The sequence below is a fragment of the Convolutriloba macropyga genome, chromosome 9 (genome assembly GCF_964194025.1).
Source record: "Convolutriloba macropyga chromosome 9, txConMacr16.3, whole genome shotgun sequence".
Taxonomy (NCBI): domain Eukaryota; kingdom Metazoa; phylum Xenacoelomorpha; order Acoela; family Convolutidae; genus Convolutriloba; species Convolutriloba macropyga.
In genome coordinates, this window is record NC_134476.1 from 29,830,643 (window position 1) to 29,843,939 (window position 13,297).

General features: G+C 37.7%; 1 protein-coding gene across 2 annotated transcripts in view; it reads left to right on the forward strand.

Moving 5' to 3' along the window:
* The window catches only part of LOC142345718 (peroxiredoxin-6-like), a 46,624-nt gene that overhangs the window by 24,317 nt on the left and 9,010 nt on the right, over nucleotides 1–13,297 (forward strand). For both annotated transcript variants that reach the window (XM_075397992.1, XM_075397991.1), the window contains exon 4: nucleotides 1,593–1,741. In XM_075397992.1, coding sequence (XP_075254107.1) covers nucleotides 1,593–1,741 — 149 coding nt within the window. The remainder of the gene's footprint in view (nucleotides 1–1,592; nucleotides 1,742–13,297) is intronic.

Here is a 13,297-nt window from a genome sequence, read left to right on the forward strand (position 1 = left end):
AAGTTTGTCATTTTGTCATTTATTTTAACATTTATTTTACCGTTGTTGAAAAACCGTTCAAAATTGACTTTTGAGATTCTCAAAATACAAGGGAAAAGGAAAAAATTTTTCTAGAGGAAAAACAAGAACTGGTTTTTCCAGCGCTGTCTTCTGTTTAGTTTTTTTTTAATTTCTTAATTGATTTTAAAAAGTTTTATCTCCAATTTTTATACATTCTTTTATTATCAAATTAATCTGAAAAAGTTTGAGTCAATGGAAAAGGCAAGAGATACTTCATATATAAAAAAAATGATTATCGTTATTTTGAAAAAATTTAACTTCATAGTTTTTTTTCCAATTTGTTATTCTAACTTCCTAAGATCAAAGGAACACAATATTTTCTTTTCTAGGCTTACGAAACTGTGAGATGCAATTTTATGAAAAGCAAACAACATACTGAATGTTGTTTTTACATTCACTTACAGTTAATGTTGGCTTTTATTTAGAGGCCTTGGTTTTCTTACGTGATATAAAGTAGCTGCTTGTTGTAAAGTAGCTGCTTTCCAACAAAGCTCAAAGCTAGCATGCATGATTTTGATTTTCATATGTAGTAAAATTTTCTAGATGTTCACGTTTTTTACTGCATTTTCCCCCACTTAATATCAATGAAGTCTGTTTTTTCTAAACTGTTTTGCTGTAAGAATTCTTGAACAAAAACATTTTTGTATTTTACTGCAATTTGAAATTCTTTTTTTGAATTTTTTGATCTTTTTTAATGTCAAAGATTGTTAATATCGTCGAGTTTGGTCACTAAAAAATTGTATATATGGGCAAATTAAATTGTGAAACATAATTTGCAGTCTAATTTCCACTTCAGTTGTTCGAGTATTTGTGCGGTTAAATTGGTCACAGTAAGAGTTTCTACAGACTGTGGTTCTCGGTTTTATAAGCCAAATGGTTATATGGCGTTTTGCTATTATTTAGTTTTCCATCACGTTCGGGACTCCTCTTGAATTTCAAATTTCACTGACAATCTGTTTTTTGGAAATAAATGGAGTATGGTTGTTTTACAATTCGAGAAAAAATTGTATTTTATTTCTCCGTAGTTTTCAGCTGAGAATTGTAGATTAAAAAACTTGCTCAACGTGCTCCGATGAAATTGCTGTAAGTTGATAATTGATAATGAGCTTTTTTCGCAGAACAAAGAAATCTTTCTTGGCAAGTTTGAGAAGTACATCGGAACATTCTGTGCTGCGCAAGACTCCTTGTCTTACTGTGCCTTCCTGTTTCTATTGACAATCTTGCGTCTCAATAAGAAAAAGATTTATTTTCTGAAAGTTATCGCTCAATCCAATAATTCAGAAACAGACTATTTTGAACGTTTGTGATCTTCGACTGACTATGGCATCTTTATGGAGAACAGTTGAAAATCTAACCAAGAGTACGGACCATAGCTGTTTAGTTCCGTATGTTAAAAATATCATGGTTTATATATATTTCGATCAGCCAAAACTGACCGACTGAAAAATACCTTTTGACAACGCACTTATCTGTCTTAGGAACAAAAACGGACTTCTTATGTACTTTGTTTCATCTTTTCAACGTATTTTCAGGTTCTCTTCCCCTGACGTGTAGGGCAGTGTTCATAGTTGGGCCAGATGATTTGATTAAGTTGTTCCTGTACTACCCTGCGTCCACCGGCAGAAACTTCGATGAGCTCATCCGGGTCACAGACTCATTACTGTTGACCTATAACAAAAAGGTCAGTCATTTTGAAATTGTGGTTCCCTCTGAGAAACGTCTTTTTCATAAGCTGGTTTGACTGAGTAACATTAGCAATGAAAAGTTGAGGGGTATTATTGAGTTGTACATTCTATAACCAGTGAATAGCATCACTGGTTAAAGTTGATCTGTAGATATGTCACCTATTACCAGTGAATGATGATTGACGTAGTCCTTATGGCAAACGATTTTCCAACTATTGCCCTCTCTATGAGTTTAAAATTTAGTTTTCGATAATTAATTGGTTGATTTAGTAGTTTTAGTAGTGAACTAAGCTGCAATTGGTGGATGCATCATTGTTACAGATTTTTATCTTATTTCTATCTGAACAATTTGATTTCTGAAGTAATTTTTTTTTCACTTTTCCTTTCTCTTTTTACTTCTTGAGTTTGCGCGCGGATTAAAATCCATTGCGCGCGCTATTTGGCGATTTGCGCTGCTGCCAAAAATGAAACCAAAGTAGCAATGAAATCAGTTTAACTGGCCCATTTAATGCATTTCTTAAATACGCTCCTTGTAATGGATTCCCATTGAGCAATTTGATTGGACTAAAAAGAAAGGGAAAGCAGTGCAGATAAAAACGGAGAAGAGAGAACAGCACGGAAAGAAAGGGGATAAAAAAAAGAGGAACAACAAGAAAAAGGCGAAGAATTGAAAGAGGAAAAAGAGACACAATTTGATTCTATTTGGAAAACAGTTGGTTTAATATTGTTAACTCAAATTCACTCTATCTCCAAAAAACCAGTTTTGAAACCTTGCTCAAATATCTGACAAGTTAGGCAGCGAACCCCCGTTGATTGCTAAGGTTAAAATTCTAGTAGTCAGACCACTCCGCATTCAATGACTATGATGATATAGAAATACAGGAAAACAGTTTGGATGGAGATTTATTTCACTCATTTAAAACATTATTACTACAGTCAAAATTAGCACAAGTAAAACATTCTGATTAGAATAATTAATCTTGTTTATTTGGTTAATTAAAACCCATACAACACAATTATATAACATGGTAACAAGGGTTATGCCTAATGTTTCCAATAACTCTTGTCAGTCACGACGTCTTTATAATTGAAAGTTTGGTTCAATTATGACTTTTATCGACGTTCAAAATAAAAATCTTCGAATAAAAGTAGACAACACAGAAGGCCAAATTATGTTTCATAGTTTTTCACCTTGTTTCAACCAATTGTGTTTATTCTTCAAAAAACAAAATTCCAATATTCTATGTGTTTTTATTACCGACAACATGTCACCTCATTTCAACCAAACTAAAGCGAAACTTCAGATGCCGAACACAGTGTTGAATTTTACCGCACAATATTCATTTACTTTGCCAATTTCTGATTAATTTTTACTGCGTATTTTTTCCCCTCTTCTCACTTACTTTCGACAAATCGATTACAACAGATACAGTTTCAAGGTTAATACAGAACTACGAGATATAAAAATAATCACAATTGACAAGCAAGCCAAACTGCTATCTTACACTTTGACTAACTTTCAAATACTTTGAAGCTTACTTGATCGAAGAAACTCGCGAAAATGTATTGGTTACGATTATCAGCACATTTGGTCAACATCCACGAAATGTTTCTCAGCTAGAAAAAGAAGAACAAACAGTCGACCTCAAAATCTCACACTCGGACATCTCAGATTGAGCCCAAGGATGACTAAAGCAAGCAGTTCATGCAAGATGACATCTCTCACGAACTACTCACCTCACATCAAGGAGTTGACCGTGACAACTCGTTGAACAGGAAGTGCGGACACAACCAGGAGCCCCTACAAAATTCTTCAGCAGATAAGTTATAACAATGTTCTATTTTATTTTGTAAAAAGCAGTGAAATTTATAATCCTTCATTATTAGTCGTAGACTCTTTAATCATTCATTGCATGGTTTCAATTGCACGATTTAAAAAAAAAATCAGAATGGCAGCGAATATACAGCCATACATTAAAGTTGACAAATTCAGCGGAAAACTAGGAGAATCGTTTGACGATTTCCGTTCCTCCATCGAATCTTCAGTAGCACTAGCAGGAATTGACGATGCTCTGAGACCACAATTTGTGAGAATGAATCTAGCTGAGAGCGCTCTTCGATTTTTTAACGGCCTTCCGGAAGCAATGAGAAACGACTATGATCAACTCATGGAGAGATTGGGCCGCCGATACAACAACACCGATAATGGAGCTTTCCATGTCTTGAGATTCAACGAGAAAATTTTTGATCCAAGCAAAGAAACAGCTGAGGATTTCTTAGTTGCAATTCAAAGACTAGCAGACTTAGCATTTCCGGACAACGCTGCCGCAGGAGTTAATAGAGCTCAGGAGAGGACCGATCGAATAAAAGAGAAGTTTATACAAGGAATGCCGCTAAAATATAAACGCAAGCTTTTGAAAGCACCGGCCGCTGAAACGGTAGACCAGTTATGCGACAGAATCAAAACAGAAATGTGGGTCTCTGACACATATCCCGAAACTAGCTACCCTGCTTCCTTCAATGCTTTGCAATCGGACACCAACCAAAGGGAAGACGCTTTCTTCAAAAAACTCGACAGATTTGTAGACAATATGACCAAAATTAGTTCAAGAATCACCGAAGCTTCTGCATCTATTGCCGCGACCGTGACTTCACAGCCACAACGACAGCATCAGCCTACATATGCAGCAAATTGGCGTACTCGTGCAATGCAGAGTTCACCACCGCGTCAATACGGAAACCAATATCAAATTTCGTACAGTAACCCGCGTTCATATGCACAAGAAAATTCACAGCCGGACAGAAGATATCCACGCAGTCCAATACCAGCAAGGGATATATGCCGTAACTGCGGACGCAGAGGTCATACTCAGGGACAATGTTGGCAAAGACCAGCCCCGAGAGTTGGAGAAAGCATTCCATTTCCGCGTCAACCAAAAAACTAATCAAACCACGGAACAAAACAAACCTCAATCAATCAACCACAAACAAATTTGCATCCTTTTCTACAATTTCTTTAGATGAGGACTCTTTATCCTCTAATGACTTAAATATGCATGTCACACGCCCTTTCTTTGTTAACCTCATCTTTTCGCCTCAATGTAAGCAAAGAGCACTTATTGACACCGGAGCATTTTGCAGCGCCATGTCAAAATCAATGTTTGAGTCTATCTTAGAATCCAGTTGTTCCACAATTTGTCAAAAACTTGACCCTCCATCATACAAAGTCTCGGTTGCTTCCCGATCTAAAGTCGAAGTCCTCTTTCAAGCCGATATCAAATTCAATCTTGGAAACAAAAAATTTATTGAACGCTTTTTAATTCTACCCGATATGAACGACATTTTATTAGGCCTTCCTTTTTTAGACAAAAACAATGTTGTAGTAGATTGCAAACGCAGACTGCTAAAATTCTCGGACTTCACATTTTTTATCCATTCTCTTCAAAATGATACTTCTGACTTAAAAATTGAGAACAGAGCCAAAAGTAAGTTCCCCTTAGTTCTCCAAGGCACTGTTATTTTGGCTCCTTCCGCTTTTCATTTAGTTTTTGTCAGCTGTCTCAATGGCCATGAGCTGAGAGACGTAACCGGACTAATCGAACCTTGCAAAAGCTTCGAAAGTAAATACGATGTAAGCATAACTAGCGCAATCGAAACGTCCGACGACAAAGGAAACTTGTATTTAGGCCTACTGAACAGGTCAGAAGTTCCGGTTGAACTGTCTCCCAATGAAACAGTGGCCGAATTTGAAGTTGTCACACCAGATCAAGCTAAGTTCATCATACCAATAGATCCAAAGATTCTTAGTCTGACAGATGACAGTACATGCGATTCGTTACTAAGTCAAACTATATTAGCCTCCGCCCAAAATGAACAAACACCAACAAGCAATAAGTCGCAATTCTGGTTCCCAACACCAGAATCATGCCAAAATCCGGATGCACTTACAGGAATTGAGAAGCAAATTTACGACTCATTAATAAAGTTTCAACAAATGGAACTACTGAACCCTAATAATTCATCAGAACACGAGGAAAAGTTTTTGTCTCAATTCAATTTGTCTAAATCGATAATCTCAAACTCTGAAAGGACCCAAATAGAAAAGCTGTTGAAAAAATATCACAGAATATTTGCGAGACACCGTTTGGATGTAGGCAAAAACGACGATTTCAAAGTTCTTCTCACACCTGAACATGACAAACCTGTATATTCCCAGAGCCCAAGCACGCCCATTCACATACGCGACGAGCTGTTAATCGAGCTTGCCTTACTACAGTACTATGGAATCATAACTACACTACCATTCTCTAAATATGCTTCACCTATCTTTGCACAACGCAAACCTAGTGGAAAACTTCGCCTTCTCATCGACTTGAGAAAAATCAATCATCTGTTACGCCATGATTACGATTCCAAAAACTTCCCAATTTCAACGCTTGCAGATGCAGGGGCGCATTTAGCGGGGAAAAGTTTCTTTTGCAAACTCGACTGTAGCCAGGCATACTTTGCTCTTCAAATGGCAGACCAGCGCTCAATTGAGCTGCTCGCATTCAACTTTGCTTCACGCACATACGCATTTCTCTGACTAGCGCAAGGTTTGAGTCGAGCAGTGAGCACATTTAGTTCCTTTATGCGACAAAAATTAGACCCATGCATCATAACTGATAAATGTTTTCAGTATGTGGATGATGTTGGAACTGCATCGAATAGTGTCCCAGAAATGATTGTTAACCTGGAATGTATATTCGAATGCATAGAAAAAGCTGGCCTGAAACTGTCGCCAAGCAAATGTGAATTTGGAACAGGGTCAATTGAGTTTTTGGGACAGACTATTACTTCAGAAGGAGATCAACCTACGGAAGAGAAAATAACAAAATTCTTAGAAAACTTGCAGATTCCAAAAACAGAGAAACAGATTCGACGGTTCATTGGATTCCTTCAGTTCTACAAAGCGTTTATACCAAAGCTTTCCGAAAAACTTTTACCCTTTTACAAATTACTACACAAAGACCAAGATCTTATTTTGGAGTCAATTCACCGTGAAATTTTTGACGAACTAAAGAACGAGCTGAAAAGAATATGCCAAATGACACTGAGACTACCGAAAACTGGATGCCAGTACGTAATATTAGCAGATGCTTCCTACTATGCAGCTGGATTTGTGCTGATGATAGAGGACTACGTGAAAAATAAAGCCGGCAAAGATGTTAAAATCTACAGTCCAGTTACATTTGGATCCAAAATTTTCCAACCAGCCCAACTTAAGCTTTCAATTTATGCAAAAGAGTTCCTAGCTGTCCATTTTGCGTTTGATGTCTTTGCGCATATCATCTGGGGAGCAGAGAAGCCAGTATTAGTTCTTACTGACAACAAATCACTGATCAGATTCTTTCAAGCAAAGAAAATACCTGCACACCTCTGGAACGCCGTTGACCACGTCCTGTCCTTCTCATTTGTATTGGGACATATACCAGGCCGTGCAAACCTTGCAGCTGACTATTTATCTCGAATCCACATTAATCCAACCGAGAAACTAAATCTCAAAATAAAAGAGGCTATACCGCTCAAAAGCGTAGAACTTGGCATGGATCCGCAGCTTCCTGATAATTCTCTTTGTTCTGTAGAAATAGAGCAAGCTGAATTACCAAGCATCACATCGCTCTATCCTTCAGACAATTCACCGCTGATACAAATAGAAACTGAAAATGAAGTAACTCCAATAGCAATTTCAAGGGAACAAATACATCCACAAATTGGAGCCCTCAACGAGAGCAACCCTTTAGACAATTTTGACCTCACAACGCACCTAGAACAAATCAGCCAAATCGAAGAACAGCTAAAGGACGAAGATATTCAGCTTGTCATTAAATGGATAAAAGGTGAACAAAGAATTGACAGAGAAAGACTCACACCGTGCCAAAGAAAATACGCTAAACAGCTTCCACGGCTAGTGATTGAAAAGGGCGTATTATTCAGAAAATTGTTCAATGATATAGGTAAAGTCATTACATTACAGTTCTGCGTACCAGCTCACCTTAAAGGCGAACTATTGTTTCGCCTCCATAACGATAAACAGAAAAGTCATCCAGGTATCGGAAAGATGCTAAATGATGTCCGACTCAAATATTACTTCCCTAGCTTCAGTGAAAGCATCGTAAATTATGTTCGAAATTGCTTGACTTGTCTACAAGCCAAAGCAGTTAAACCTGCATCACTCAGACCATTGCCTTTGCCAATAGCTTCTCAACAAAATTTTCCAGAAGACTTACTCGAGATAGATCTGGTAGGAAAAATGCCAGGCAGTCAGTTCAAATTCGTTCTAACTGGAATAGACGTTTTCACACGCTACCTTTTTGGACTACCACTTCGAAGCGCAGATGCTGAATCTGTTGCCAAGGGTCTGACTAGCATATTTTTTCGACACTCCTACCTTTCAAAAACAATCCTAACTGACCTTGGGACTGTTTTTACGGGAAATTTGATAAAGAATTTATCAAAAACACTAGGCGTTACACTTAAACATGCTACATTGAAGCACGCCCAAACAATTGGCCTATTAGAAAGGAGCCACGCCTCGTTCAAAAGAGCATTGAAAGTCAATGAAAACCAACTCTCTTCTGATTGGTACAATTACGTTGATGTTGCCGTCTTTGCTCATAACACCACATATCATAAAGCAATCGGTTGCCCACCATCTTTACTCTTTCATGGCAGAGAGCCTTTCACATTTGTGGACCTCCGTTTCAATACTTCTCGTCAAACGCTTCCAAACAACCATTATGACTACATTTCGAAACTACATAGTCGAATGTCCGAGTTATTTGTGGCAGCACGTCAAAATATGGTCACTTCATATCATCAAAACAGAAAATACTACGACCGAAAATGCGCAGCCTCACCATTAGAGCTGCACTCGTATTGTCTTCTACTAGATCCAAAGGTGACAAACCCGAACACATCTTTCGAAAAGCAGAGAAGCAAATGGTTGCCACTTTACAGAGTTGAAAAGGTCCTAACACACAGTAATTACATTGTTATGAAAGTTGCTACGAACTATACCAGTCTAGTACATAGGATTAGATTGCGACCAATCAAACCACAATATGCTGTAAATGATTTAGAGGAGATTGATGAATCAAAATTCGAAGCCGATCCAAATACTGAAGAGCACGAAAAGGAACCACAATTGCTTGACAGTTACATTGAAACTTCTCTGGAGCTCAATACAGAAAGCGAGCACCGACTAGTACAATTCGAGAACAACAGCGTGAACAAAAATCACCCAGAAAGAGAAATTGGTGATACTTGGTTGTCAAAATTGAATGAGAACTCGAGTTCGAGCGAAGAATTTACTGTAGAAGGACAAAATTCAACAAATGATCAAACGTTAACATCCGAAAGCATTGACACCGAAAACTATAATTTCAGACAAAAATCAGCCGAGGCTGAAACGACACAGCCAAAATACAACCTTCGAACAGGAGACCGGATGATAGCAGTTCGTGAGCAATGTGCAGCACATCTCAGTTCCCTTAGAAAATCGGCGTTCGACAGGCAAACTGGATGCATCAAAGATTCAGTAACACACATTGCTTATTGGATTTCTCTGGATATGGAACCCAATAGTGAAACTGCAAAATACATTTTCCAAAAACATCCAATACTAAAATGGCAACCTAGTCGACAAAATTCTTGTGTCGGACAAACGGCTCTGTACTTCGATGAAACTGAAAACCGTTGGATTATCAGTTTGATTTACTCAAAGAAATCAACTGACCCATACCTCCCACAAACTATCAGGTCATGCTTGGAAGATCTCCAGTTTCAAGTGCAGCAACTTGGATTACATGAAATAGCAATAGAAAAAATTGCAGACGAAAAGCGTAGCCTCATGTGGAAAGATGTGGAGAAAATGATTGAAACAACCTTTTACAATACTGATCTTGCGATAATAATTTATGATGAACAGACAATCAACTCAATACAACCAGAAAAAGAACCGATTGAGGATGTTGAATGCGGAGCGTTCTTTTGCCTCAAGGTGCCATCATATGCCACAGGAACCTCAGTAGCTCAATCATCTTCATTTGACAGTATGTCACTGCACGAATTTTTATCTGACACCAGCAGAAGCAATCCTCAAAGGAGCGGCAAAATGAACTGAACGAGCAGCCGCAATGCAGTACACCGAGACAGGCTCTCGAGAACACTGCAAGATATGACGAATCTAGCTTGAACGACTTAATAGATTTTGATGATGTAACAATACCTCACGAAAACGATGACACAAATATCAAAGAAAACGAATTAGGTTGCTTAGAACTCTTTTATCAATCACGCAGCATTAAAGTCCCAGTACCAGACTTGATGAATTCTTCTACTACTACTGACAGCAGTCATTCAGATGGAAACTTAGTACTGTATCCAAACCCACTTTACGAATCTGACCACTCATCTATTGACAGCCCTCCACCCCTAACACATCGTGACCAGTTCCCATCATCAAGAGAGTTTCTTGATTCAAAAACATTACCTCCACTCGAAAAGGCTCCCACATGGGAATCACAAAACTCACAGGCTCAGGCACCTTGTGGTGCATCAAAGAGCAATCAAAATCAAAAAGAAAAACAAAAATCAGGCATTAAGACAACAGTTGATTCCAAAGGCCGAAGAGAGGCTAAGTTTTTATTCACCGGAGATCAATAAACAAAAAAAAATCAAAAACGCATCCCAATTACCACTTAGTGTAGGGCCATGTATTGGATAAAGACCGCAACAACACTTATTTTCAAATAGCGCTAAAAAGTAGGTTTTCAAATACCACTCAGTGTAGAAAACCGCAAAGAACAGGAAACGAGCGTGACAATAAACGATTAAAAACATTAGTCTGTTAATGCAGGTACTGATCACACCTTCAAAACAGACTCCACATTAATTTGCTCCGGTTACTCTTTCGACCAGAAGGAGCCTCTAAACTTAAAAAACGCACAAAAACTAGCGTCATTTGACTAGCAAAAGCTAACTGCAAAATTCTTAGAAAACAAAATCTAGGGCATGCCCAAACAACCAACTAGAAGATTTTTTTTCTTTCAAAAAGGAGAGCCCCCCCCAAAAAAAAGACGCGCGCAAAAAACTGGCACAAAGAACTACCCCCGTCCCCCACGCCCCGTTCCCCCCTCCACCTACACCCGAAGCCAGGAAAGATAAAGGAAGACTCACCTTTTTGAAGGGACTCAATGACTTTTTTGTCGCCATCCGGAATGTGAAGACTTAGCTTCACTCTTGATTTGATTAATGTCTTCGTCGCTGCTTATGTTAATTTCATCTTTCGATTCGCTATCTTTGGTCATTGCCTTTTGTTCGGCGTCGTCGTCTGATTCTTCGTCGCTACTTGAGTGGCTTGAAATTACTTTTAGGAGAAAAGACTTTCTAACTTTTTCGCAATCTTCAAAGACATCGGCGATAGCGCACAAAGGAAACGTCATTTCTTCATCTTCAGTTAAGCTTTGAAACTCGTTCAGGACATTTAATTGTTGCTTCATAAGTTTGTCTTCTATTCTGGAACTTTCTTTGAACTGCATTAAATTTTTGAATTTTTTAACACTTTTCTTCCGGACTTCCTTCGCTTCAAAACTTTCAAGAAGGTTATAGTCATTAATAGAAAAAGCTCTCAGATGAGAAGAGTGTTCGGTAAATCCAAGAAAAGAGCGCAAAGAGGAATTATAATCTTCTGTTTTTGACAGCTTCATTACAGCCGTTCTCCAGTCTCGCGCTTTGCTTAAACGACGAACAACATCTACAGATTTGTGCTTTTTAATTAAAGTTTCAATAACTGAAGAGGTAACACCGAAACAAAAATTGTTTATGACAGTTCTCCCCAATTTCATGTCATTTCTGTTGATTGCTTCCCAACCATGAACGGGCGCCCATATTCTTCTGTCTTCTTTGGTTTTTTCTTCTTTAGTTACCACACAATGGGCAAAGAGGGAAGGCTGAATGATTAAATCTCCACTTTTTCCGACATGGTAAAAAAGACCTTTGTACTTTGTTGTTACGTTTTCACCAGGTTTGACTATGAGGAAATTTAGCAATTGATTGAACGTCCTTATCTTTAAAAGGAATCTGCTGGTATTTACAGATTGCGACATTATCCAAAGTTTACATCCACTAACTAATTTTTCTACAGAGTCGGCCCCACCAAATTCAATATGGCCATTTGTAAACCAGGAACCTTTAGCTACAAACAAATCAGTCGCTATTAAAGTTAACTCTGGACTGAGCTCTAATTGTAAATTATTCCGTTCTATTTGAAAAGAAACTGTTTTTGTTGACTCAAAACCTTCTAGTCCATTTCCCTCGTTTCTGGCATTTTCAGCTTTCGAGTATTTCTTCATAAAACTTTCGATATTGACATCTCCTCCATTCCAAATTCTGCTGACCTCATCTTTTAAATTACAAATTCTGTTGGCAGCTTTACCACGCACAACAAACGCTTCTTTAGGAAAAGGTCTATTGCATAAAGAAAAGTTTGCGTCTTCTACTATCTTTAAAGGCTTTATATTCAAATCTTGCATTAAATCTTCATTCTCTATTCGTTGAAAAAGTTCTTGAATTTTTGACTTGAAACAGTTTGGTTTTGAATCTTTAATTCTTGAATAAAACTCTTGATTGTCTTTTTCGTAGTTTGTAGTATGTGTCATTTCTATCTGAAAATAAACAAACATTTGACATCATAAGGTACAGGGCACTACAAAAGTAGAACCACGAGCACAGACACACGCAGCGGACAACGCAAGAGCCGGAAAACGAAAAAAAGAACCCTACAAGAAAAAACCTAAGCAGAAAACCAACAACTCAAAACAAAAAAGAACAAAGTTAGTTTTTTTGTACTGTACGTGAATTTTTGTTATTCGCTTTCTAGAAACAAAAATGCTTTCATTCGATTCAGAAAAACCCCATCTTGAATCTCTCGGGCTATTTTTGCATTTTCTTTCTCAGAGCGGAGAAATTACCGATATGGTCTGAAAAATTTAACAACCTTGATATTGCAACTGTTGTGATTCTGTCAACATTTTTCGAAGTTCTGATAATTTTATTCAGTCACTTTGAACCTACAAGCATGTTTGAAAGAAACACTAACGTTGTCGTTCAGTCCTATAACAAAAAAGCAACAAAAATAGGGGAAAATTTGCGAAAAGAATCAATAACTTGGGAAGAAACTTCGAAAAATTGCAAATATGTGCTTCAGTTTTTAATTTTGCTACTGTACGTGAATTTTTGTTTTTCAACATTTTGGGACCAAACCAATGTGATTCGATAGGTAAAAACCTCCTCTAAATTCTCTCGGGCCAAAAATTTAAATTTCGTTTTTGAAGTCGAGAAAACTCAATTTTTGTACCTAAATTTTCAAGGAAAACGGTAATCCTTCCTTATTTATTTGGATCGTAATTCCCTATCTTACGTACCGCAAAAATAGAAAAAGCAGCGTAAACTCGAAGCTACAATGAATTTCCATTATTCCATGCCGCTAACAATCCCCACAACATAAAGAT